General features: G+C 31.0%; 5 protein-coding genes across 8 annotated transcripts in view; 3 read left to right on the top strand and 2 right to left on the bottom strand.

Annotated features, from left to right (window-relative positions):
• Nucleotides 1-341: 341 nt before the first annotated feature.
• Eps-15 (Epidermal growth factor receptor pathway substrate 15) lies at nucleotides 342-14,959 on the top strand. 3 transcript variants are annotated; one of them, XM_078180592.1, is made up of 14 exons: nucleotides 342-630; nucleotides 1,070-1,114; nucleotides 1,743-1,976; nucleotides 2,046-2,318; nucleotides 2,391-2,600; nucleotides 2,887-3,044; nucleotides 3,117-3,276; nucleotides 6,580-6,825; nucleotides 8,187-8,249; nucleotides 8,965-9,308; nucleotides 9,385-9,574; nucleotides 9,900-10,004; nucleotides 10,091-10,405; nucleotides 11,320-14,959. In XM_078180592.1, the coding sequence occupies exons 1-14, from the start codon at nucleotides 604-606 to the stop codon at nucleotides 12,034-12,036; spliced, it is 3,087 nt and encodes a 1,028-aa protein (XP_078036718.1). In that variant the 5' UTR covers nucleotides 342-603; the 3' UTR covers nucleotides 12,037-14,959. The 3 variants fall into 3 exon arrangements, with proteins under 3 accessions (XP_078036718.1, XP_078036720.1, XP_078036719.1); XM_078180594.1 differs by having other exon boundaries at nucleotides 11,283-11,411; XM_078180593.1 differs by lacking the exon at nucleotides 8,187-8,249 and having other exon boundaries at nucleotides 11,320-14,958.
• Nucleotides 3,825-5,476, bottom strand: LOC144469868 (uncharacterized). The gene is made up of 6 exons (XM_078180561.1): nucleotides 5,411-5,476; nucleotides 5,153-5,336; nucleotides 4,911-5,088; nucleotides 4,514-4,793; nucleotides 4,229-4,443; nucleotides 3,825-4,010 (listed from the first exon to the last, which is right to left on the bottom strand). Exons 2-6 carry the CDS (start codon nucleotides 5,269-5,271, stop codon nucleotides 3,825-3,827), a joined length of 978 nt encoding a protein of 325 aa, XP_078036687.1. The 5' UTR covers nucleotides 5,272-5,336; nucleotides 5,411-5,476.
• Nucleotides 14,960-15,116: 157 nt separating the features above from the next.
• Nucleotides 15,117-17,652, top strand: Rad9 (cell cycle checkpoint control protein Rad9). Its single transcript, XM_078180489.1, has 6 exons — nucleotides 15,117-15,768; nucleotides 15,869-16,071; nucleotides 16,135-16,299; nucleotides 16,370-16,526; nucleotides 16,599-16,770; nucleotides 16,844-17,652. Exons 1-6 carry the CDS (start codon nucleotides 15,735-15,737, stop codon nucleotides 17,580-17,582), a joined length of 1,470 nt encoding a protein of 489 aa, XP_078036615.1. The 5' UTR covers nucleotides 15,117-15,734; the 3' UTR covers nucleotides 17,583-17,652.
• A 525-nt stretch (nucleotides 17,653-18,177) lies between these two features.
• Nucleotides 18,178-20,260, top strand: Endog (endonuclease G, mitochondrial). Its single transcript, XM_078180152.1, has 5 exons — nucleotides 18,178-18,549; nucleotides 18,777-18,970; nucleotides 19,034-19,270; nucleotides 19,351-19,531; nucleotides 19,775-20,260. Exons 1-5 carry the CDS (start codon nucleotides 18,277-18,279, stop codon nucleotides 19,871-19,873), a joined length of 984 nt encoding a protein of 327 aa, XP_078036278.1. The 5' UTR covers nucleotides 18,178-18,276; the 3' UTR covers nucleotides 19,874-20,260.
• A 1,946-nt stretch (nucleotides 20,261-22,206) lies between these two features.
• The window catches only part of Crb (cell polarity complex component crumbs), a 44,475-nt gene continuing 41,668 nt past the window's right edge, over nucleotides 22,207-25,013 (bottom strand). For both annotated transcript variants that reach the window (XM_078180150.1, XM_078180151.1), the window contains 5 exons: nucleotides 24,503-24,872; nucleotides 23,859-24,171; nucleotides 23,082-23,399; nucleotides 22,693-22,788; nucleotides 22,207-22,434 (listed from right to left, as the gene is read on the bottom strand). In XM_078180150.1, the coding sequence (XP_078036276.1) occupies nucleotides 22,207-22,434; nucleotides 22,693-22,788; nucleotides 23,082-23,399; nucleotides 23,859-24,171; nucleotides 24,503-24,872 (1,325 nt within the window). The remainder of the gene's footprint in view (nucleotides 22,435-22,692; nucleotides 22,789-23,081; nucleotides 23,400-23,858; nucleotides 24,172-24,502; nucleotides 24,873-25,013) is intronic.

The following is a 25,013-nucleotide window of genomic DNA, read 5'->3' as shown; positions in this document are numbered from 1 at the left end:
AGTAATGGTAATTATTAACGAATCATATGAGCTGCGATACGGAGGAACGTATACATGTACAACTCTTCAACATTTGAACAATTGTGTGACGATTAAATTATGATTGTGTAGAAATTCAACATTTTAGATGTCATCGGGACATTTCCACATAACCAAATAAGTTAAAAATTTAGATAATTAATTCTGTTTAAATATATGTTCAATTGTACCGTATGCGTTATTAGCGTTTATTAGCGACGTCTATTTAGAAAATACGTACATATGCACATAGTTTGTATTATGTGCATACATATGCATACGTATCAATGATGAGAAGGAGGTGGAACGTAAGAGGTAGAGTGCTAGACGACAATCGAGCGCGACAAGCGTGGACAAGCGGGAAGCGGCTGTATCAGACTGTATGTCTCGTACCATTGATTAATAATATTTTTCTGTTGTGAACATATATTTGAATTGCACGACGAATAAACTGTGATTGTGGTGTCCCAGTGGTGTATAAGATAATAAAAATTCATTTACAAAATGCTAAGTAAAATTGTTATTAACATGATGTACAACTATCGATTCACAGTGTGATTGGTTAAACCAGTATTCAATGCAAGTATGGCCGCCCTGCCATCACCCACGCAGGTATTTCATAATTTTTAGAATTTCACATATTATGATATAATATTCGATCTGTCGTGTATGTTACTAAAAACATTAGTTGAAAAATTTATATGTCAACTATGTAAAAGTAACATTGTTATACCATACGTATTCTTACTATTTCGACAACCGTAATCGACTACAATTTCTTTGACAGCATAAGTAATTTATCAGTTCCTTTTTGATAAATACAACCTTTTTTTTCTTTTGTAGACAGATTTACATTATAATCATTATAAACAGTATGTTGTAAAAAATTATAACCTCATGATAAACGTTTATCTACAGATTTATGAATGTCAGTTACGATAAGCCTCACATTTCCGGCAGTTAAAATTGATAACTACTAATATCCCTTAATGTGTTGTAGTTCATAATTCACAAGACAGTAGGAGGAAATATAATAAAATTATTTTTACAGGTGGCTGGAAGCCATACTGCTATATATGAAGCCTATTACAATCAGGTATATTTATATTATTTTGATAATGTATGATAAATCTAAATTGCATTAAGTTATATGGTCAAGTCATGGTAACTTGAACCTCTATAATTCAAGAATTTCTATAATACTACGATTTTCTTTGTTTCTCATTAGTTTTCCAAAAAACTTATACAAATAAAGATATAAACTAATTTTAAATGGAATTATTTGACGCTATTTATTATAACTATTCTCTTTTATTGTTATTATATGATGTCATTATAATTTTAAAAAATTTAATTCAGTTTCTTTTAAGCCTTTAATGGAATTTGTAAGAATTGATTTTTATTATTGAACAGCTGTCATTAAAAAATTAGACTTCTTATCGATAAAACAAAACATGTGCAATGGAAAGATGTGAACTTTTCCCTTAACTCCTTAATGTTCATGTTCATAACAATACGATTCATCTTTTATATATAAAAATCATATTTTTATACATGTTTATATGTATAAGTGTATTAAATTAACAAAGAACCATATTTAAACCATATGACCTTTATTAATTTTGAAACTGTGTTTCATTTTCTATGATACAAAGCATAGTGGCTTGACTTGATATTCTAAAAGTGTGAAGTAAAGTATTCATGACATTCTATGCTATTCTCAGGTTGATCCAAATGGATATGGGCGAATTGGTGCAATGGAAGCTGCAAGATTTCTTAAGAAATCCCAGCTGGATGACGATATACTGAGCCAAATATGGGATATGGCAGATCCACAATCACGTGGTTCATTAGATAAATCTGGTCTTTTTGTTGCTCTTAAATTATGTGCATTAGCGCAAACAGGTAGAGATGTTAATATGTCAAACTTAAATATGGAATTACCTCCTCCGAAGATGGTAAGATAATTCATAGAGTAACACAATAAATAAATTTCCTTTTAATTGATTACTGTTTTATATCTTTAGGGTGACATACCCATAATTTCTCAGAAGAGAGTAGTTAATAGTTTACCAGTAATAACACCTATTAGCAATGAAGATTGGTCTATTAAACCAGCAGAGAGAGCAAAATATGAACAACTGTTTAATAGTTTAAGACCTAAAAATGGATATATATCTGGAAATAGTGTTAAAGGTGTTCTTATGGATAGTAAACTTCCCTTAGTTACACTTGGACAGATTTGGGAGCTTGCAGATATGGATGAAGATGGTATGCTGGATAGGCATGAGTTTATTGTGGTAAGCTTTCTATTGAATAAGCAGAAAATATTTAACTCTATTACTTAATTTGCTTACTTGTTGCTTACATAGGCCATGCATTTGGTATACAAAGCATTAGAAAAATACGCAATACCAAGTGTACTTCCACCAGAATTGTTGCCACCTGGTAAAAGAAAGGACGTTTCTGTACCAGTTTCAAAGTCTCCTGTACCAGTAGGAATGACAACAGTTCCTCCACCAATTCCACCTCTACCTATTGCATCTGCTGTGAAAAATATGACTGGCATGGATATGGCAAAAGTAAATTGAGCATCATGTAAAGCATTGGGCATTAGAAGACTATAATATTTAATTTCATTGATTAATTGATGTTTATAATTAAAACGAATTAATCGATAAAAATCGCGGTAATTTAAACGATTAGTAGGGTTGATTGTCAATTACTAATTACATATAATTACATGCAACACGATTGTTAAAAGTTTGCCCTTTTTTACATTTAAAATTTGTTCAACTTTGCCCATGATATAAAAGAGTTCTTATGTTTTTCGAAATATTTTATTTAATATAAAAATGTATGATTCAGACTAGTGTACAGTGGATAGTTTCCACTGAAGAACAAATAGCGGCTGGGAAATTGTTTTTGCAAGCTGATTTAGATATGGATGGATATGTCTCAGGTTTAGAAATCAAAGATGTCTTCCTTCAAAGTGGACTTCCACAGGCTGATTTGGCTTCTATATGGTTTGTATATTTCTATTATTTTATTTATTAACCATTTGCAAAATCAAAAGTATAACATATTTCACGTTTTAGGAGTCTCTGTGACATATGTCAAAATGGAAAATTAAATAAAGAACAATTTGCTCTTGCCATATGGCTTATTAAGCAAAAACTTAAAGGCATTGATCCACCGGAATCCTTGACTCCCGATATGATACCACCATCGATGCGAAAATCATCAGATACTATCATGGTATGTATTTTTTTTTTATTATTAAAATACAATGAATTTTGTTTGTTTGATATTATATACCATTTCTTTCAAATGTACGTGATATAATATATGGTATAATTAACGAATGGTAAAGCGTTTACGATGTTCAAATGCTCTCCAAAATATTATTAGAAATACAGTAACTATTAAAATTTCACCAAGTATCATAACACTATAATTTGCTTGCAATTCTGTTTCTCCTGTTACTTGTAATTTTATTATACCAGCAATTTCATTCTTTTGCCAACAACTATAAAAGAAAATATTTGACATATAAAAATTGTTATGCAATTAAATTTTATGAAAATACATATGTACCTGTAAATATTTGTATCTTCGAATTTTAATGAGTTCACGATTATATGTGTTTGGGCATTGATATGAATTCTTCCCTCCGATTGTTTTTCAATAACAGACGGATGTAATAATTCATTATTTACTTTCCAAGTAATTGGTACATCTGTGTTTAAATTTCTAAACATTTTTTAAGCATAAATATGTGACTAGGAACTAAAAATTATATGAACTTACCCTGGGCATATGAGTATTGCTTTCGTCTCATATTTTTTGAAAATTACTGTGCGCATGACTGGCGGCGATGGAATAGGCATTCCTTGAACTACAGAATAAATACCAGCACTATTGTTTGCACTTTCAAGAACATTTCCATTTCTATCGCGCACCTCAAATATTTCATTTTTAGAACATTTTACCTAAACAGAAAATATAGTAAAATGCGTACAATTGTAATATATTTTTAAATAGTAGATGTATATCCTTCCATATAAAAATGGCACGGATTTGAGATAGGGGGGATCTCACTCTTAAACATAGTCAGTAAGTAAATGGAATATTAGGTGATAGGGGATAGATCCCTAAAAGTTTTTCTGTGCCATTTTCTTGTACATATATTTACAAAATTTGAAAATACCTTACAAAACTTAATCATTAATTCTGTTTTTCTATTCTTAACATCTGGAATGTCTAGAAATTCTTTTGGTATATATTCACTTTTACATGGTAACTGATTTCTAAATACACGTAAAGCCATTTTAATTTTAGTTATAACATTTTTGTTTAAATTTTTTGTTTGATCTGCAGTTTCTGAACTAAACTGTTCGATTGTTTCAGTTTGTTCGTCTATATCTTAACGTGTTACTAGAAATTATTTTGAAAGATCTCTTATTGAAACGATACACAGTTTAGTAAACTGTACCTCGTCTTTTAATATTTTCACGTGAAGAAACAGTACAATATCCATAACGATTTTTTCTTCCAACTATGTCACATGCAGAACATTGAGTCCATGTAGTCCACGTTGTAGAAATAAGTAAATCATATTTGGATAACATTTTTTCTGGTACTGCATGAGGCTTGTATGGTGCAGTGTTAGGGTGTACTATATTTATTTCCTGAGAGTCACGCTCAATTGAAAGATAATAAATTGTTGATAATGTATCTCCCAACTTACACCAATATTGACCACCTTGATCAGACTACAAAATTGCATATTATTGTCATGAATAAATTATTTTTCTTTGTTTCGTATATTTATGTTTATCTAGTTATCATAAATATTTATAAATACAACTAATTTATATGTATATTTATACTTTGATATTGTATATTATTAGTTTTTTGTCATCTGGTGAAATTATAATGTTGTCTAATTCCTCTATAAGCTTGTTACTTTCATTACTGAACATTACAGAACTATTGGTGTCAAAATACCACTCAAAATTATCGTTCATGTATGTTTCCATTGGTGAAATACATATTGGGCATTTCAACCTATAATTACATGAATTAACAATTACAGAGTTACTCAGTTAAAACAAGCGTACGTTTAGCGTACATGACCGTTGTTCCCTCAAGAGCTATAAGTGCAATTGGGTACATGATTCTCTCTGCTGTGATTTTATTGTATGCTCTTTTCAGGCATTCATAATATTCTTCCCATAATTGTTTGTGCATTATCCGGAGAGTTCCATTTGCTCTTGGATATTCAAATTCATTTGTATCAAGCAATAACTCAGTCCCTTTGCATAAAAGAAATTTTACGAAATCACAAGTGTTTAATAATACTAAATATAGTGTTATTATTTTGATTTACCTTTTTGTTTGTCAAATATTTCAATCACTTTTTTACGTAGTTGGTCATACTTTCCTCTAAAATTGATTCCTGCTACAATTTGGAAAGCAATGTAATATGAAACATAAAAAGATATGATAAATCTTACATGCATGATGGACATAAATCAATGTATATTTGTAATAAGCGATTTTAATAACGTGAAGTTTGTAATACATTATTAACATGCTGTTCAATATCTTTATTGTTTTGAAAACACAAACATGTCACTTAAGAGTAGTAGCCCAGACAATCATGTCAGCAAATCGTGAATGTTATTTACACAAAACATCAAATATAAGTCTTTTGTATACAAAGAAAAAGAACAATTTCGATAATCAACAGTTTATGAAAGTTTTGCCTCTCAGTATTAATTATGCATCTCGTGTAGATGTTTTGAAAAAGGAAAAAATGAATAATATTATGCATATTAAAGAGTTTCGAAAAGAAGCAAAAAATGCAAGATTGAAATCGTTGTATGGAACAGATGATTTTGGAAAAATTAAGCCTAAAACTCGACGTCAACATATAAAAGAATTTATAATAAATACATTAAACGATAGTAGATTTATGGCTATAGATTAACATGTCATTTAAAATATGAAGGAGGAATAATATCTAATAATACCATCATTTTTATAAAAATGGATTGTATAGAAACATTGATATAAAAGGAATTGTAAATTCTTTGTAATAAATATTTAATATTACTTTCGTCTGGTATTGTGGTATTCATTTTACTTTTATTTTCGTTTTCAGTAGTGTTTACATACTTTGTCTCTGTATTTCCTTTTTAATTGACTTTATTAGCATGCTATATGATGTATGATTTTGTAATAAAGGAATATAATATAAAGAAATGCTAAGTTATCTTTGTATTTGCTGTGTATAAGCCAGCGACGCTATCAATAACTTTAGCCTCGATTTTGCTAGGGTTAATTAACAAAAAAACTTTTATATCACATTATGCCGTCATCATTAAACTGCTTAACAATAAGAAGTTTTTTAAAACTTTTTTTTTCAATCTTTTAAAATTCCTTTTAAGGTATTACAGTGTCAAGATGAAAAGGGCACGTACATTATAATATTGGGCAGAGATAATATTTATTACAATTATCAAATTGTATCTACATGACATATCTTTTGTTTAGGAGAACAACAATATATCTGGTTATTCAAATCCAGAATTAGATATGATAAGCAAAGACATAGCAGAGCTTGTAAGAGAAAGACAATGCATGGAGCAAGATATTGCACAAAAAGAAGCTGACATCAAGATTAAAAACGGTGAAATCAAGAACCTGCAGAGTGAATTAGATACGCTTGCTTCAACATTAAAACAACTGGAAAATCAGAAGGGTGAAGCACAAAAAAGGTTGAATGACTTGAAGGCTCAGGTAAATGATATTGCAATTAGATACAGAATATTAGTAGCCTGCTTGCTTATTTGAGTAGCTTTGCTTTCATGTGATATTAAAAACCAATGTATTTATAAAATGTACATGGAATGCTTTCATTTAGGTACATGTAAATGTATACTAAGATATATAACTTCAAAAGTTTTATACGTCATTGTTACTTGTGAATTGCAGAGAGTATTAATATATTATAATATTACATTACGCTTTGCTTACTGCCTCTTGATAAATGTTTTAGAAAATAACTAATGAATGAAAATAGATGCAAAGAAATATAAACAAAATTTTTTTATTTTTTAGTACTACAAAAGATTCATTATGTATTTATTTGCTTACGACTTATTTTCAACATTTATACACTCAATTCCTAAAAATAATTTAAGCAGATGCCTCCTTTTTGTAGTAAAATATAAATAATTATATTAGTTATAGCAAAAAATGTACAGTAACTACAAAATAAATTAAAAAGAAATATTTACTATGTTGTTTCCTTAATTATATGATAATATTAGATTTCAAATATGAAGAAGTCACAAATTATTATTATGCTTCCTTGTGTCTTTACTTTTTCGTTTCTGGTTTATTTTATCTAAGTTGTCTTCATATCCTTCTTAAGAATAAATATTTATATGAGCTCTGCACTGAATATGTTTGATGTATTGTTAATAATTTCTTTATACTCACGTCTACAAAAATTGTTATTGAAATTTAATATTTTTAAACATAATTAGGTTTGCATACAATAATTTCAAAGAAAAATCTCTGTTAATCACTATAATTTCACTTTGTAGGTAATATAAATTCCATATGCATTAAATTCAATTTAATTTAATAATTTGTTCTCATCTAAAGTGTTAGAATATTTCTTACTTCATACACCACATTTTATAATGTGTCATACATATATAGAAGGAAAAATTGTATGTATATCATCTAGATATTGTTTAGAATAACTTATTTAACTAACTTTGTTCTTAAACCAATTAATTGTAAGGAAAAGTGCATACATTCAAAGTTTCATGATTTCTTACAGGACATGTATCATAGTAGTAATAGTAATAATAATAATAATTTTTTAATGATTAATTTCAATTTAGTATTTCCAAATTTTTAAATTGTGCAAATTTTATTCATACACTTTTTCATGCAATGAACAATTTAGGAATAAGTTTAAATAATCGAATTGGATTAATTGTCTTGTATATTTATTTACAACTTCGTTATTTACTTATTTTAGACAGAATTTGAATATATTGAACAATCTTAATGTATTTTTTAATTTATTTTCTTTGCGTTTAGTTTGTTCATTATTATTTAGTTTTATTATGTTTAACTTGTAGAAAACAGAAGTAGATAAAGATTTGAGTGAGGTCGAGCTGAAGATTCGCGAGGAACTAAAAAAGGTACATCGAGAGTTTCTAATTTTATTGACAGACAGGTATGATAAGAGATATTCAAATTTTATTTTTTATTTTTCATACAATAAGTATAACTTTTGTTCAAAATTGATTATACTAGATTACACTATTATCGAATAAGGCATAAAAAAGGTAACAAATTATTTAAATATCTATTTTACAACAATGATGTGTACATACATGTGTAAATTATGATTCAAAAAAGAATGGTTGAATACATATGCTATTTTATGAAAAGCTTCACGTGTTTCGAGTACACTTGCATAGATAATGCTAGTGCTTTGTGGCAATGCATGGTAAAATATTGTAGTAATAGATTGTTATCAGAGAAATGAAATCTGCTTGCAAATTTTACTTAAGGCTCCACTCTAGTACAAATTAATTTCATAAAAGTTCATTCACATTTAATTTTATATTATATCTTCATGATTAACCATTTGGTGCACCAAAGTTAATTAGATTGGAGTCTTAAATGATACAAAAATGCATTACATTAGTTTTTCTACTTCATATAAGTACCATCATATACTAAATCTGAAGATGCAATCGTAACATGATCATCTGGTACTAACAGTATGTGGTTAATATACATATAAATTTAAACAAAAATGTTTTCTCAAGATTCTTTATATACAATACTTTTCTGCTTAAATAATATGTAGTAAACAATGTGTTCTAAAATTCTCAATTTCTAAAATAGGTTGACAAGTTACGTCAACAAGCAGAAGAGCAGGAATCTGTATTACATGCTCAAGAAGAGGAACTTAATTCTAAGCGGCAAGAATTAGAAGGTTTACGCCAAGAGGAACAACAATTGGAACAACAACAAAACAAAAGCAGGGACCAATTAAATGAATTGACAAAAAATTTGCAGGATACTCAGTTACAAATTTGTCAAGCAAAAGCAAAAATCACCCATTTGCAAGAACAGCAACGTCAGATGAGTGATGCAATTGCACTTTATGATTCGGCACTTGCGGCAGGAGACGGTAGTCTTGTACCTGATATTAATCTGCAATTCAATCCTGAAATTGAAGATCTAGAGTGAGTTTTTGAAATATAGATTACGCAAATGTACAAAAATTCTACTTTTACTGTCATTGAAACTAAATATATGTAGATATGAAACTGCTGCGGGTAATGCGGATGGAGCAAAAGAAAAAAGAGCAGATTCTTTTTCAAATGCGAATGGAACAGCAACGATGGATGGATTTGACCAAGACCCCTTTGCATCGAGTAAAGCTCAAGAAGCATTTAATGCATCAACACCAGATCCATTTGGAAGTACATTCCCATCGCAGCCTGCTTCGGTATGCTTTTAGCTTGAATAAATTCGGAGATATACACAATAAATCGAAGAAGTATTACCATACTATAAAGGGTTTTTTAGCTGGATAAGACGGTCAAATCTGCATTCACAGGAATTTTTTATTAAATATCACACAGTTCGTTAGTTGTTCAAGTAGAATCCCTTCTTTATCTATTTTGATCGGCCAAATTCTATGCGCGTATCGCATTATACTGTGTAATACTTGCATCATCTTTTCGTCGGTTAACAATAAATCAGAGAAATTGCAGTAAGATATAAGATTTTTCAGACATAACAGATCGAATTTGTTTTTGTCTGTTCAACAGTTTGACCCATTTAGTGCGTTTGATAATAGTAATACGAAGCAAGATCCTTTCGATCCCTTTGGAAGTGGAAAACGAACTGATGGAAAACCTACAGTTGCTACAGCAGTAAGTTATAAAATCTTTTTAATATTAAAATTTTAATGTTATAATCCAGATAATACATATTAATTAATTCATTAATTTTCTCCTAGGCAACAAAAGATCCTTTCGGAGATGATCCATTTGCAAATCTTCATGCTCCAACTCGCCCAGAAAGCCCTAGTCCTGCCCTTCCTCCTAAAAAAGCGAAACAACCACCACCTCGACCAGCACCACCCCGACCTTCTCAAGGACCTACAGGACCTTTGAGGGCAGCACCTGCGCCGCCAACACCGTCTCCAACACCAGATCCTTTTGCAAATTCTAATTCGGATCCATTTTCCTCTCAACAAGGTATTATGGATAATAATAATGGTGGTTTCACTACATCTACTGGATTCGCTGATTTTGCTAATTTCGATTCCAAGGTACGTACTCTCCCCAATTTTCAATTAACATGTGAAAGTTAAATACAATATGCTTTTATTTTATTAGTCAGTAGAATAAACTATTCATTTAGTATGTAATTGTTTATTAGCCTACAACTGACTTGTTTCCTTATTTTTAAGTGTTCCCACATATCGTCCTGGCCATATTCCACCTTTCCCCCTCTTCATCAGTCTTTAGTATGTTATATTAAATATATTAGTGATGTACATTTCAAATATAGCTAGTTTTAATAAATATGAAAATATATTGGTATGACTTTGATCTTTATATTCCATTTATGAGAGAAATTACGTTAAAATTTGAAATATAAATTGTTGATTCATGTCACTCCAATATATTACTGTTTTAGTTTGTAAAATATGTTTTACAACAAAGATTAATTGTATTGTTTGTTTTAAATTTAGGTAGAAGCTGCACAATTTTCAGTTTATTCATTGACCTGGCTTCTGGAGCATACCGTCTACAAATTAATTTGTTCCTTTCGTTTCAGTATTATAATTTTATTTTATGATAATGCATGACATATTTTCTTTTTATTTTGTTTTTCACGCGTTAAAGAAAATGAGCGAGTTCTATTCGTCAAATTATCAGAGTTGATGAGGGATGTAAATAAGTGACGTCCTATTAGCTTAATTTTAATTTAAGTCATAATTACTGAACAATTCAGTCAAATCTAATTTTCAAGTGTTTATATTTCTTAAATTATCAATTCTGAAGATACTACACTCTGTGAATAAACTCGAACATTTTTAAGGTTTTTTAAATACACTTTTTAGTATTTTGACAGCAGTTAGGTATGGTCCAGCAGCCTGAGGATAACCAGCGATTTTCGCGCTATTCTTTGTACCTTTTCAGTAAACGAAAATTGACCACTGAAAAAAACCTGCTTCAGCCGGAACCAACCCTAAATCGAACGGCACCGCCCAGACCAACGAGCAGAGCACACACAACGGTACACCCAAAGCTGCCGGATTTCACGGAAGATCCCTTCAGAGATTATCGGTACGAAGACCCCTTTAATATAGCAGATCCCTTTGCCGATGACGCAGAGGACATCAATGCGAACAAAAGTACCGAAACGGGAAAAATAGATCCATTCAGTTGCGGAACATCATCTGTTCTTCCTCGTAAGAACTCGTTCACGAAAGGCTTCGAAACCGACTTTTCGAACACGTTTCCTCTAACAAAGAATAAAATTGAGAAAGACAGCGTTAAATTCGAGGCCGACTTCGTGAAAGCATTCTCCGAGGATAATAGGAACATTAAGGCTATTGAAACAGATGCTTTCTCTAACGCCAAGACAAAAACGATCGACATAGAAGAAGCGTTTTCAACGAAAAGTGACAAATCGAAGAAACAGGGACAAGACTCGACACATAACAACAAGTTGAAGCCCGGCTTGAATGACAAGAAGATGAAAGCGTACCTCGAGAAAGTTTGGAACGGTAATAATACGCCGTTAGCTCTAAGCGAGGAAGAACAGTTTTTCCTAGCTGCCCAGCAGAGCTTGAGGACCGAGGAAGAGCGACGCAAACGCAAACAACAAGAAGAATTGGAATTGGCGTACGCGCTTGAATTGAGCAAACAAGAAAAGTCTGGGAAATCGTAAAAGCTTTTGATCAATAGAATGTTTTCGTTCCAATTTGGTTTCTCCAGTTGACTAGTATATTTTTCGGGCACAACGACTTTGCGAATCTTGATACAAGAAACAGGACTGAAGGGTATATGATACACTCACTTCGTACGATTGTTAAATAATTATCGAGATTTCACGGTCTGCACTAATTAAGGCTATGAAGGATGTCTGCGTAAATTGCAAACTACATATAATGCTTACTTTTAATACTATTCAGCATATCATAATTGCTGTGAAAAGCAGAACAGAAAATATTTAGATGAAGTTTAGCGAGACATACGAATATCCAAGAAATTCATAGAAGCATATTATATATAATAATACCATATGAGATCAACAAAGCATTTTCACTGTATAATGTTATTAGTTTTTGGATGTGGCCTTTTACGTTACTGTTTTTTTCTTCTTTTTTTTTGGTCGAATCATTTCACGCACGATCCATATTCAAAACAGTTAATCTAACAATCAGAATGTTAAAAAATGTTGATATTATTTGACTATAAATCAAGAAACATTTCTATGAAATCGTAAGCCTATTTCGGCGCTCCAGTTTACCAACTGAGGAGTCGATGAATTTTTGTAAAAAGAGAAAGAAGGAAAAAGTATATATATTCATTATTGCCTTGCAATGTCGAATTCTAAAGTAACGACAAATTACATACTCGCAGCTCGTTGTACACTATCGCTAAACGTAAATTAGCAATGTATAAAGGCAAAATATAATGGCAGATTTATGGGATTGACAATAAAACGTTGCGTTACGTACTCCGTGAGTTTTAAGTGAGAAGGATAATAAATAAACAGTGCGTCCGCAATTCAGATGGACTTTACAGCGTCGTTATCGCAAAACGTACAGTAACTATACATCTGTACATTCGCGACTACATATGTACTAGCGAAGCAACGTTTCTATTTGTTGTACAATCTGCACCATAACTATGCCCTGTGTACAACATTGTCCGAACTTGATACGTCTTCACTCAGTATTCGTTATAATCATGAAGATTGAAAAAGAAAAAAAGAAAGATATTCGACTACATGAATGTTAATAAGTAGAAATATATATTAAGACCTATAAATAATATAAAGTTTACTAAAAGTCATTGTCAAATATGATAATATGCTCTTGAACACATTATTACGGTCTATTTAATGAAACATTTTGATTGTACATGACGAGTCACGAGAAATTAAAAAGAAGGTGCAAGCGATCAATTTTGACGATCTAAGAAACCAGATAAAACATAAAGTTACAAATACCTGAAATTAGTTAAAAAACAATTGGAATCTCGTCAGATATATGAAATTTTAACACAATTAAACAATAACATAATCATTATACTTGGTAGTATCTCCTAATTTGACAAAGATGTTTAATTTCACTGTTAATACACTGCGGATTTTATAGACATATGGGAGCCTTAATTAGTTTAACTCTGTATAGGAAAATATTCAGAAAGACTCGTGTGATTCTTTTTTAAAGTTAGTTACATTTCAATTTTGGCAATATAAGTCAAAGGCAGTATAAGCCCACCAACTTTTCTTTTTATTATTAATTTTGTTGATTTTTTCTCTAAACATTATCTTATCGTATATTTTCTATAAAATCGTCGCATTGTCTTAAATTGTATTGGCCAAGTCTGAGTAAGCAGCAAACGGTTGCGTCAATAAGTCGTATGCAATCGAATAGCTTGCATTTCTTTCTTGAGACTCAAACTGTACAAGTTTCAATTGCAAGGCAGAAAATTTGCGTTTCCTTCAAGTTACATTAGTTAAGGAATGAACGAATGTTTTGTTTCTTATTGGAATTTGAATTTAAACGAAAATAAGAAATGGGAGATGGTAAAAAAGATGTGCGTAATGAATAATATTATCCATGTGTTGCCGTTGAACGAAGCGTTCAGCCTTCGGTCTTACGTCCCAAAGAATAACGTGTTCAATTAAATCGTAGCTCGTGTTTGTCCTGAGATTTCTTGCGTCACGTGGAATACTCGAAATCAAACACAAAGGGCCGCGTATACCTTTACGTTCGACAGATATATCTTGCAACTGCATAAAAACGTATTACACATGGTGTATATATTACTATCTGCATTCTTTGGTCGTGATTATTATAATTGTGTTATTATTTTTATCCTATTAAGTAGCATTATTGTATTAATATTATAATTGGCATTGAGTAGTCTCTGCGGAAGCACACGCTGTCATTATTTACCAGTGAAGAAGAAGCGAGTGTACTGTAATATCATGCTGTATATTCTTCTTGCAAATACGGTGTAGTGATGTGTTTTTTATTGCCGCTATTGTGTTCGAGAGGTGTTGTGTATTATGTGCGTATACAGCTACATGCTACGCTATGGCGATTACACATGAACACATGGGCGAGCGTCGACAATGTGTGCCAGAGAACGATCATCAGCGGACTGATATTATTGTTATGTCGAATTTGAATAACGCGAACAGTTTCTTTCTTTCATCCAGAGGGTTGAAATTAGTTTGTTTAGTCAACATAATATGTGATTCTGGAAACTCCATGATACATTTTTCTGTTTTTCAAAATTTAAATGATTATACCAACATTATGATAACGAGGAATTTGAAATTATTAGGTTATTTGATAAGTATTATTTTAAAGATTAATTTTAACCCTGGATATGTACGTATACTTTTTGTAATTTATTTAAAGCCCGGGAGTCTAGTGAACCCTAATTTCCTGTTAACGAGAATGTATACCTTGAGAATAAAGCTTAGAAATAATGTCCTCGATTGTTGATATCTGTGAATATGTTGAAATGAAATACAACATAAAAATATGATAGCAAGATCTACGTACCACTTTTTATTCTTTTTTAATATCGGACCTATAATATTTACCTTCAAACATTTACAGCTTTAATTTATAGTTATTTTGATAAATAGCTCTCCATGTTACTGTGTTAAATAAATTTTACATGCAGTTTTTCTTAAAGGGAGTACCTATATTTACCATTCTTTTCATTCATCTAATTACAAAAAATCTTTCTGTAACATCGAAAAAATTAAGGCAATGAAATAAATGATTTGCACTTTTATATGTATGTACCCCATCTAAATGAATTATTACATTATCGTTGCGAAATTGAGACAAAAAATTAATTTTAGTTTTCGTTTCTAACTTAACGTGCAGATATATTGGGACATTTTATAATAAATATTGTAGCGATCGAAACTCAAGATCAAATGAAGCATTTGATAAACAAAAAAATCACGTTTACGGTCGTGAATGAAGTTAAATTACGACCCTGATCGTAATTTTGTAATCATCTGTGATCACAGTGATAAATCGCGGTTACGTAGTGATTATTGCGCCATCTCTACTGACAATGCGCTAAAATATGAATCCTTGTCATCGTTCATAATGTGTATTAATTTGCAACGTGTATGATTTTATTACGTCCTTTATTTATTGATGTTTCTTGTTTCAATGTAGTGTTACTAACTATATGTTTATATATAAACGATTTAGTATTTCAATGTTGTGTACAGCTATAAATAAAGTATTCAACAACGTGGTTGTCATCATACAAACAAAATATTATGAATTATTTTGATTGTTTTCTTCAATTATTTCTTAAATTAAATAATACTTGACGCAAATTATAAAAGAAATAGGGTAATAATACTATTTCAACATGAAATGTATTATACCAGGTGCGAATGTGAAAGGTAAATTGACTTCATAATACTGAGGTTATATAGCAATCACATTTCCTCAAGAAAAATATATTTATTAATAAGCAAGATTTTTACACGGAATGTATAACAGTTTTAGCAAAAGCTATACATGCATTGGCAAAAATTGGAGATGAAATGTATATAGAACCTCAAAGCAATGCTATATCATTTCGTACTATCAACCTGGCTAGTTCTGCATATGCAGATTTTACATTCTATGAAACTTATTTCTCCTACTATGTGTACGGCGATTTGCAAGAAAATGATGCATTGAAATGTAAAATTTCAATGAGGGTAGTATTAAATCGTTAAATTTCCAATTAGTCTTATATGTGATTCAATATTTGAATTTTACAGAGCGCAATGATGGTGTTCAAAACTCCAAATTTAATAGAAAAACAAGTGGAAACATGTCACATTAGACTGGAACCAGATGCATCTGAAATTGTATTTATTTTAAAGTACAAAAATAGTATTATAAAAACTCATTTGTTACCTATATTAGATTGTGAAGTATTACAGGTATACACCTTTTACAATATTACTAACTCTTATGTTTTCATTATTTGTATTGACTATTTGTATTTTGTAGACTGCATATAATAAAGATAGCGCAACAAACCAGTTTTCTTCTCAACCACGTGTATTAGGAGATGCAATGCTAAATTTTCACCAAAACATAATTGAAATCACATTGGAAGTTTCAAATCAGAAACTTTTACTAAGGAATTATGTAGATGATACTTCAGGTAATCTATGTCATTACGCATATACATATTTTAATTTCGTGTTCCATTAAATACAATATACATTATTTTCAGGTTTATCAAATACAACACGTACACAACTTGCACTTGGAAGAGGAGAATTTGATCGATACGATATTAATACAGATACATCAATTACATTTTGCATGAAAGAATTCAAAGCTATTTTGAATTTTGCAGAAATTACACTGATGCCAATTAGCATATATTTTGAACAAGCTGGAAAGTAAGAAACAATTAATTTAAATAGATACATGTGTTTAATTACGTCTAAATAAAGAAATATTAATAATTTTTAGGCCAGTTATATTTGGAATAAAACATGCATCCTTTGATGGAAGTTTAATACTTTCTACATTAAGCACTGGTGCAGATAGCCAAACTGAAACGACGGTAATTGGCAGACAGGAAAGGTCTACTAAAAGAAGAACAGGAAACAAACGATCTTCAAGGAGGCCCAATAAATCAACAAGTAAAGTTGAAAATAAAACAACCACGAATAATAAAACTTCAGCAAATGCTTCCGTTAAAGAGACTCATGCACACTTAATGGAAAATAGGAAAAAAATATACGAACATAGCTGTAAAGAAAAAGATAAATTGCAATTAAATGTTTCTAATAGCAATACGAAAGATAATCAAAGCTATGATAATATAAGTTATTTGCCAGCACAAGATAATGAAAAACAATCTCATACTAAAACAATAGAACAGAATAATCGAAAAATATTACACAATATCCCAGCGACCAGTTACGGTACTAATTCTAAAGCAAGTACGAGTGAAAGAAATATTGTAAATTCTGTATTTTCTGCAATCACAAAAAGAAAATCAATTAACGATGAAACAGATGGACCAAAGAACAGAGATCACGATAAATCTGACATCTTAGAAACAATACCCAGTTCACCACCTCCACCGGCTAAGAAAGCTCGTTTAATATTCCAAAAATGCTTTCAAAAAACATTTGATCCAAGAACGTTGCCCGGATATGATATAATTTTAGCTGAAGATTCGGATGAGTGTGGTAGCGAATAACAAATTTTATTTGTAAATTCTTGTATCTATTTGTGATTTAAATAAATGTGTTTAAAATTTTTGTACCATTATCAAATAATTATTCTATTTATTTTCCCTATAATAAAATTATTTCCATTTATCATACAACCTGTCTCACTCTAATCCAGGACCTATATTCAATTTTTGTATTAATTTTCTTCTTATAAGTAATTTCATTTATTTATTATTATCCATTTTAATTTAATATAAGAAAGATTTTTTAAATAAGATATACACGATAGTAGTAACGTCATTTATTTTACCTCTTATTATTTAATCAAACAATGAGTACATTATTCGAGATCAGATCATTCATTACTGTCTGTTATAATTGGCAAGTACTAAGATGGCTGAATTTAAAAAAATGTTGTGGATTCATAAACTAGAAAACATTATCTAAATTGTAACTTTATGACTATTTGAAAATTTTAATAATCGTAGAAATGATTACCGTTTTAAATTTATAAGTCAAGGATATTGCGCCGCGTGTTTCAAATAGAGCGCAACTCCCAATAGAGCTCGTTCGTTTCGTTCTATCTCTCTCGATCATCTCCCGTTCTTTTTCAATGAAGAAACCGATATACGTACATGTACGTATGGTCTATGATGAGTTCCATGTGGACAATGCAATAATTATAATTGTCTTTCATTAGTTTAATTTACTGAATAAAAAATGAAGGTGTTGACAAAAGTAATCTTAAATGTGAGTACTCTAACTACTGTAGGATTCAGTGGTTGGTATATTGGAAAATATTCCGAGCAAAAGAAACACTTGAATGAAGGAGATGAATGTCAGGCGGGTATTTTCTCCAATATAAACATTAAAGGAATGCCCGGTTTACCTTTATTTGGAACAGTTTCTGCAGCTACTGCATTTGTTCCTAAAGAAGCTGTAACACAAATGGGTCCAAAATTATCAACATCAACAGCTACAAGGGTGTCCGAAGTAAGTAATAATTACACGTTTAAATTTGATATGTAACCTTAAAGCTATATGAGTACTAATAACTATATATAATTATTATGCAACTTTATTAAAACTATCAATATAAATTAATGTATATCTTTTATGTACATATTTTTACCGTTTAATTAATCTAAGCATACTTAAAAAATCTAATTTCTTGACAAAACTATATGTAACTGTTAAGAGAAAATCAATCATTTTTATAGATTATGAAGTATGGTTTCCCTGGATTAGACAATGTTAGATCGTTCGATGATTTCGTGCTTTCTTATGATAGACGAAACAGGGTAGCTCATTGGGTGTTTGAACATTTGACTAAGGAAAGGTTACAACCCAATAGTGAAATATCACGTGAAAAATGTGAATTTAAATCTGATCCTAGCATACATCCCTTCTTTAGGTAAATATATTTTTGTTCGTTTATTATTATTATATCAATATTTCAAAAAACATTAACAATTAGATCAGATAACGCTGACTACAAACGAAGTGGATATGATCGTGGACATTTAGCAGCAGCAGGAAATCACAAAATTGATCAACAACATATAGATCAAACTTTCTATCTCTCAAATATGGCTCCACAAGTAGGCCGAGGTTTCAATAGGGATTCGTGGAATAGATTAGAAAAATATGTGAGGAGTTTAACTAAAGATTATAAGAATGTATATGTATGTACAGGGCCTTTATATTTGCCAAAGTAAATATATTTTTTTGATGATTATATAGACACTTGATTAGATTGTTCCATAAGTAATCTGTATGTGCATGTTGATGTAGGAAAGAAGCTGATGGTAAGAAATATGTACGTTATGAAGTTATTGGAGCAAATCATGTAGCAGTACCAACTCATTTCTACAAAGTAATTGTTGTGGAAACAAACGATTTAAAATTAGAGATGGAAGCATTTGTAATGCCAAACACTCCTATAGATGACAATGCGCCTATAACCAATTTTCGGGTACGTTATTAATAGTAATAAATAATATACTCTGCAACTGTGGAAGATATAAACATTTTAGGTCAAACATAGAACTACTTTTTTTGTTGAAAATGTTGAGTTTTATAGCATATACAATGCTCACCAAAAATTGTGAAAATTAGCTGTTCTACAGTTTCACTAACATTTTATATTTTTTCTTAAGCCTTTCCAATAAGAAAAGATCCAAGCAAATAGGAAATAATAATAGTGTATTTATTACAGGTTCCTCCAGAAAGTGTAGAGCGTGCTGCTGGCCTTTTATTCTTTGACAAGATATCGCGTGACAAATTATCTAAAATAAATGGGAAATGCATAAGTTGAAAATAATTCAAAGAGAAATCCATTAAATGGAGCGATTAAAACTATTCTTTTAAAAGTACTATAAAACATGTACAAACGTTATTCTTATAATTTATTACTCTAGTCAAATTATGATTACATGTTACGATTTGTAAATGACATTTTTTCATAGAACTATACTGATGATATAAAACTTTTATTTGAAATGGATGTACATATCTCGTTATATTTATGTATATATGTGTATTAGTAAGAGACAAATGAAATATTTAGATATTTTAATTTTTATTGTTCTTGTACATTCAACTGTTGAAATTATAATAATTATTTTTCCACATATGTATGTCGCGCATGTTGTCACATTATGTTATAAAAGAAGTAGTTATGTGAAAATCACATGCACACGTATTTTTAAATTCTTCTTAGTACCCAAAAATTCAGTCTTGAAGAAAACCTTGATGATATTACTTTGTAGCATACATTGAACAAAGATTACAGCTCAATAGTGTAATATGGTCGGTTTTATCTATTCGTATAATTCATATAATAAATTTTGCACTTTTTTTTATTGATATCACATTACACTATACAGCGTTTTTTCTCAATCAGGTAAAACATCAACATTGTAAATACATTAAACTTATTACATGTTAACACGCACAACATAAGTGTGCTTCATACGATTACGACAGTATCAGGAAATGATTTTTGATGAAAAGTTTTGTTTCCGTGGTTTGATATCATGAATTTATATTAATTTAGATCGAATAAATCAAATGAATAATACGTTGAGGTTCTCGTATCCGAAAACAAAATAATAATTATAATAACAAGACGTGCTATAATTCTATTTAAAAAAAGAGAAAGAGATATTTCATTTGTAACCGGCTATATTAATTATATTAACAGGCGAGAACACTTCTCGTTATTACTTTGGTCGTGGTAGTAAATAATTACGTACCAAATAATATTTGTTATTAAATACTATACTTACATACACACTGCGAATCTTTATGCAAATTCTAATCTTTAAAAATTATTTTATAAGCGCTGAAGTAAAAAATAGATTGATTCTACTAATAAAAATACTCGATAGGATAAAAGCAATGTGGAAATTAATATTAGTCATTGTATAAGTTTTTCTGTATTTTATAAATTTGCGCATATAATATATGTATAAGGATCCGCAGTGTATCCATATAAAATGTTATCGGTAGAATCGTGTTAATTTCTTTAAGTTACAGTCTAGTTTATGTACAAAATTAACAAGCGCAATAACACTACAAAAAACGTGAAAATGCACCGACGATAAGTACTTTGCGAGTCGAAACAGACACTCTCCCTTTATGTTTTACCATATTTTTACAAAGCTTCGGTCACTTTACCATAAAGTTGTCATACGTCTACGCTACGATATTCCATAACTCCCGAGGTCTAGCGAACAGTATGAGAATAATACCATTATGCTTGAGAGATCTCAATACACGCACACGAGAGTCCAACGCGTTTCTGAAATACATATTCCTCGACGCACAATATTCACTGCTTATAAATAAAATCTCTTTAAGTAGGGTCAGTTAGGCACTAAAATGGACGGGTATCGTTGCTTTAAGAGTTTCTTCCGAGTATTGCTTGCATAATAAGGACACTTAACGGAGCTTTAAGTACACTTTGTTTAGTTTCACATTAGTTCCTTTGAGTCAGACATACGATTGAATACTTTTGTTTCAAAAGTTTCATGAAACTTATCGGTGCTATAACATAGATTCACAATTTTGATTCCCTTCTGATACCGAAGTCAAAATAAAAAGTTACTTCTCATGTATTTTATAGAGTGGCGTTTTAAACATAAAATAAAGTTAAATAAGTCTTTATGTACAAATGATTATGTTGAATTTATAAACTGTGTTTAAAATGACAATAAAAGTTTTAGCCATCTAATCTGGAAAATCACCTCTAAGGCAAGCAATGTTTCTGTTGTATAGATAAAAAGATAAATAAAAAATGTCCGAACCCATGACACTGTAGAAGAGTGTTGGAAATGTGTTTTCCTGAGAGTTCAAATGTGGTTCATGTTTAGTGCCGCTTTTCGAAATCGGTTCTCGTATCTTGTATTGTTTCCTTAATTTCCTAGGTCACTTTAATAACACCCTAATATGGAGCGTGGACTAGAAAACGCGATGAAACCTTATTTTCTTTTCTACCTGCCCTTTTCAAGTGGCTCTCTCGTGAGGACGATTCGTCGAGGTTGTTTCCTCTAATCTGCCTATACCGCAAACACGTTGCATATTATCAAACGACTAGGATTTATGGACGCGGAACAATCATGCCATGCTCCTTCGTCACGAACAATTTTAAATTAATCTCTCTTCCGGTGGTGGCTTCATCACGTTATCCATCTCTACACGCGGATTGCTGAATTCTTGAGCACTCGGACTGTAAGTTCCTCGGGTCGCTCGTTTCTTTCTGGCCATCATAAATAATGCGACTAAAGAACCTGCCGCTATTAGAAAGAGACATCCAATAATAGGACCCACGATCACAGCTATATCGAGCGCCTGGCTCCCCAAAAAGTTTTCCGTCTATATCAGAGAAGACAATAAACAATATATTAGTTGCGAAATACGTGAATAGTCGAACGAGTATATTAACTTTTTTTGCACCGAAGTAGAAAACTATTATATTTATTTTAGTGATACCAAGTCAATATTGTAAAAGATAACGCGGAAACGAATTGTTCTATCATTCTTAGTTTAAAAAAAAAAAACGAGTTTTGTGAGATAAAAATAAAGAAAAAAATAGCAAAATAGAGTTTTGTTTCGTTAAATGAGAAAACGTACCTCTGTACAATTCTGTCCAATATATTCTGGAGTACATTGACACTTATATCCCCCATCGTCTCCACATTTACACGTACCGCCATTCTGACAGTAATCCTATTTATAAAAAAGATATTGTATTATCATAGTAAAATATAATAATCTCACGTTTGTAGTGAACTGTGAAGGCTTAATCTTTTCTTTGTTGTGAATAATTAAAGCTATATAACAACATTGCTTTAGACATTTTTTCTATAACTTGTATTGCTAAAGTAAAAATGCTGTAAAAAGCAGTTTAAATTTTGTTTACAATCAAAATTGGTAGATTTTGATTTTATGAAAATGGAAGTTGAAAGCTGTAAGCAGAAATATGTCTGTAGATGAGAAAAATAATGTAATTGAAGACGTACCTCTTTGCAGGGATCCATCATTCCACAATTATATCCGCAATAACCAATTTCACAAATGCACTGGTAAGTCCCTGGTAAATTATCACATTGTCCGTGGCCACAATTCGTATGTGGATCTTGACATTCGTCTATATCGTAGGAACAATCAGGACCTATGTAGCCAGTATCGCTGCAATCGCAGGTGAAGTTGTTCACGCCGTCATAACATTTTCCATCATTTTTGCAAGGAACATTTCCCTCGGCATCGGGCGCACAGTCGTCGATATTAATTTCGCAGTAATGTCCGGAGTAACCAGGTAAACACGTGCAACGAGGTGTCTATTAATTATACATAACGTAATTGAAATTAGAAGATGTTTCATAACGTGTAAATTAAATGAAGTGATCGATGGTTCGCACTATGTTACATTTGGAAGATGCCCGAGAACAATGGAGCTTAAAGGCGTCTTGCTATCTTTAAATAATTTACGATGTTTACACGTTTTTAGAATATAAAAGAAACATTTGCAAAAACCAATTACTACTGTATCGCAGTATAGATTTTGTCCTCGTTCTAGCTCCTTTAAAATAACTATGAAAATTAAAATTTACATAAATATTCACAATCTCGATATTACAACATTGATTTTCCTTGATAAATATGATAAAAAGTATTACGAATTATTGATCAATTGCAAAAATCTACCAGAAACGTTTACTTACGTTTTTTTACGTCTTATTTTTGTTTATGCTTTCATCTATAATTCTGTATAATACGCATTGTACAAGTACACGCACCTGATATGTGAACTCACATCTGCCACCGTTCTGACACTTTCGTCCGATACAATAAGGAACATTACAAATTGAACCTTCGTAACCAGGCTGGCACGTGCAAGTAAAATTATCACCAGTCTTTGGATTAACAACGTCCGTGCAAACACCGTTCTTGCAAGGCTCGTTCTCGCAGGTAATCAAACGGAAATTCTGGCACAACTCGCCGGTGAATTGGTCTGGACATTCACAGCGGAAATATCCAGGAAGATTTATACAAACTCCATCGTGCTGGCAGGGACTGAGAGTTACACACTCGTTTATATCACTGTCGCATCTAACCGAAAGATAAGATTGATAAGTCAACATGATATTGTCGATTTGATTGCGCGATTGATCATGATTTCGATGAAACGAATAAGATTTTTGTATAGTTTTAATGAGAGAATTAAGTGATTTAATTATAATTAGAAATGTAACATTTTCCATCGAGACTTTTCATTTCGATATTATGCAATATTCGAATATATTTTTTACTTAACAAAAATTCTTTCTTATCGACTCACTCACATGCTAATGTATATTTTAATCGTTAGAAATGTTGCTAATTCGTCTGTAAAAAAATCTATAGCGGACAAAGTTGAACGAAAGATTTGGTTTATACTAACAGCCAACCCTGCCATCCACTGTTGCACACGCATGTGTAATTAGCGATGCCATCTATACACTTGGCTCCATTTTCGCATTTGTTATTGATACATTCGTCAATGTTGAAGGAGCAATCATCTTCCGTGTAGCCTGCAGGACACTCGCAAACATAACTGTTTGCTTTGTCAAGGCAATATCCGGAATTCTTGCAGTCTTCATCGAAGCAAAGTTGGCAACCGATGTTCTCGTGGTGCGTCGAATTAGTCTCTTGCAATGTTAAATACTCCAAGGGTGTAAAGTTTGCGTTTTGATAAACTTCTTCATATGTAAAATAATGCAGCAACATGCTGCCTATTCGTACTTCGCCCAAACATCCTTTGAAAGCATCTCCTGAGAAAAGAAAAGAGTATCTATACTTTCTGAATAGAAATGTAAGAAAGATGTTTAAACGCTTTTTTCAAGCTCACATGCACAACTTATTATCGTTTGTCTTTTAATATTTAACTTTGATGTTACGGTGTGCAAATAAAT

Source organism: Augochlora pura, chromosome 5 (genome assembly GCF_028453695.1).
Source record: "Augochlora pura isolate Apur16 chromosome 5, APUR_v2.2.1, whole genome shotgun sequence".
Taxonomy (NCBI): Eukaryota; Metazoa; Arthropoda; class Insecta; order Hymenoptera; family Halictidae; genus Augochlora; species Augochlora pura.
Note: the sequence above shows the minus strand (reverse complement) of the source record. Positions and strands in the feature narration are given on the sequence as shown.

What these genes read in the sequence shown, in the direction of transcription:
- Eps-15 (XM_078180592.1), top strand. Translation starts at nt 604, where the DNA reads ATGGCCGCCCTGCCATCACCCACGCAG. An exon ending in ATAGGCATGAGTTTATTGTG is followed by an intron (nt 2,319 to 2,390) that starts GTAAGCTTTCTA and finishes TTGCTTACATAG; the next exon opens with GCCATGCATTTGGTATACAA. An exon ending in AATCATCAGATACTATCATG is followed by an intron (nt 3,277 to 6,579) that starts GTATGTATTTTT and finishes TCTTTTGTTTAG; the next exon opens with GAGAACAACAATATATCTGG.
- LOC144469868 (XM_078180561.1), bottom strand. Translation starts at nt 5,271, where the DNA reads ATGCACAAACAATTATGGGAAGAATATTATGAATGCCTGAAAAGAGCA. An exon ending in CTTGAGGGAACAACGGTCAT is followed by an intron (nt 5,089 to 5,152) that starts GTACGCTAAACG and finishes ATGTAATTATAG; the next exon opens with GTTGAAATGCCCAATATGTA. An exon ending in TAATGATTAAGTTTTGTAAG is followed by an intron (nt 4,011 to 4,228) that starts GTATTTTCAAAT and finishes TTTTCTGTTTAG; the next exon opens with GTAAAATGTTCTAAAAATGA.
- Rad9 (XM_078180489.1), top strand. Translation starts at nt 15,735, where the DNA reads ATGAAATGTATTATACCAGGTGCGAATGTGAAAG. An exon ending in ACCAGGTGCGAATGTGAAAG is followed by an intron (nt 15,769 to 15,868) that starts GTAAATTGACTT and finishes AATGTATAACAG; the next exon opens with TTTTAGCAAAAGCTATACAT. An exon ending in AATGTAAAATTTCAATGAGG is followed by an intron (nt 16,072 to 16,134) that starts GTAGTATTAAAT and finishes TGAATTTTACAG; the next exon opens with AGCGCAATGATGGTGTTCAA.
- Endog (XM_078180152.1), top strand. Translation starts at nt 18,277, where the DNA reads ATGAAGGTGTTGACAAAAGTAATCTTAAATGTGAGTACTCTAACTACT. An exon ending in CAGCTACAAGGGTGTCCGAA is followed by an intron (nt 18,550 to 18,776) that starts GTAAGTAATAAT and finishes TCATTTTTATAG; the next exon opens with ATTATGAAGTATGGTTTCCC. An exon ending in AGCATACATCCCTTCTTTAG is followed by an intron (nt 18,971 to 19,033) that starts GTAAATATATTT and finishes ATTAACAATTAG; the next exon opens with ATCAGATAACGCTGACTACA.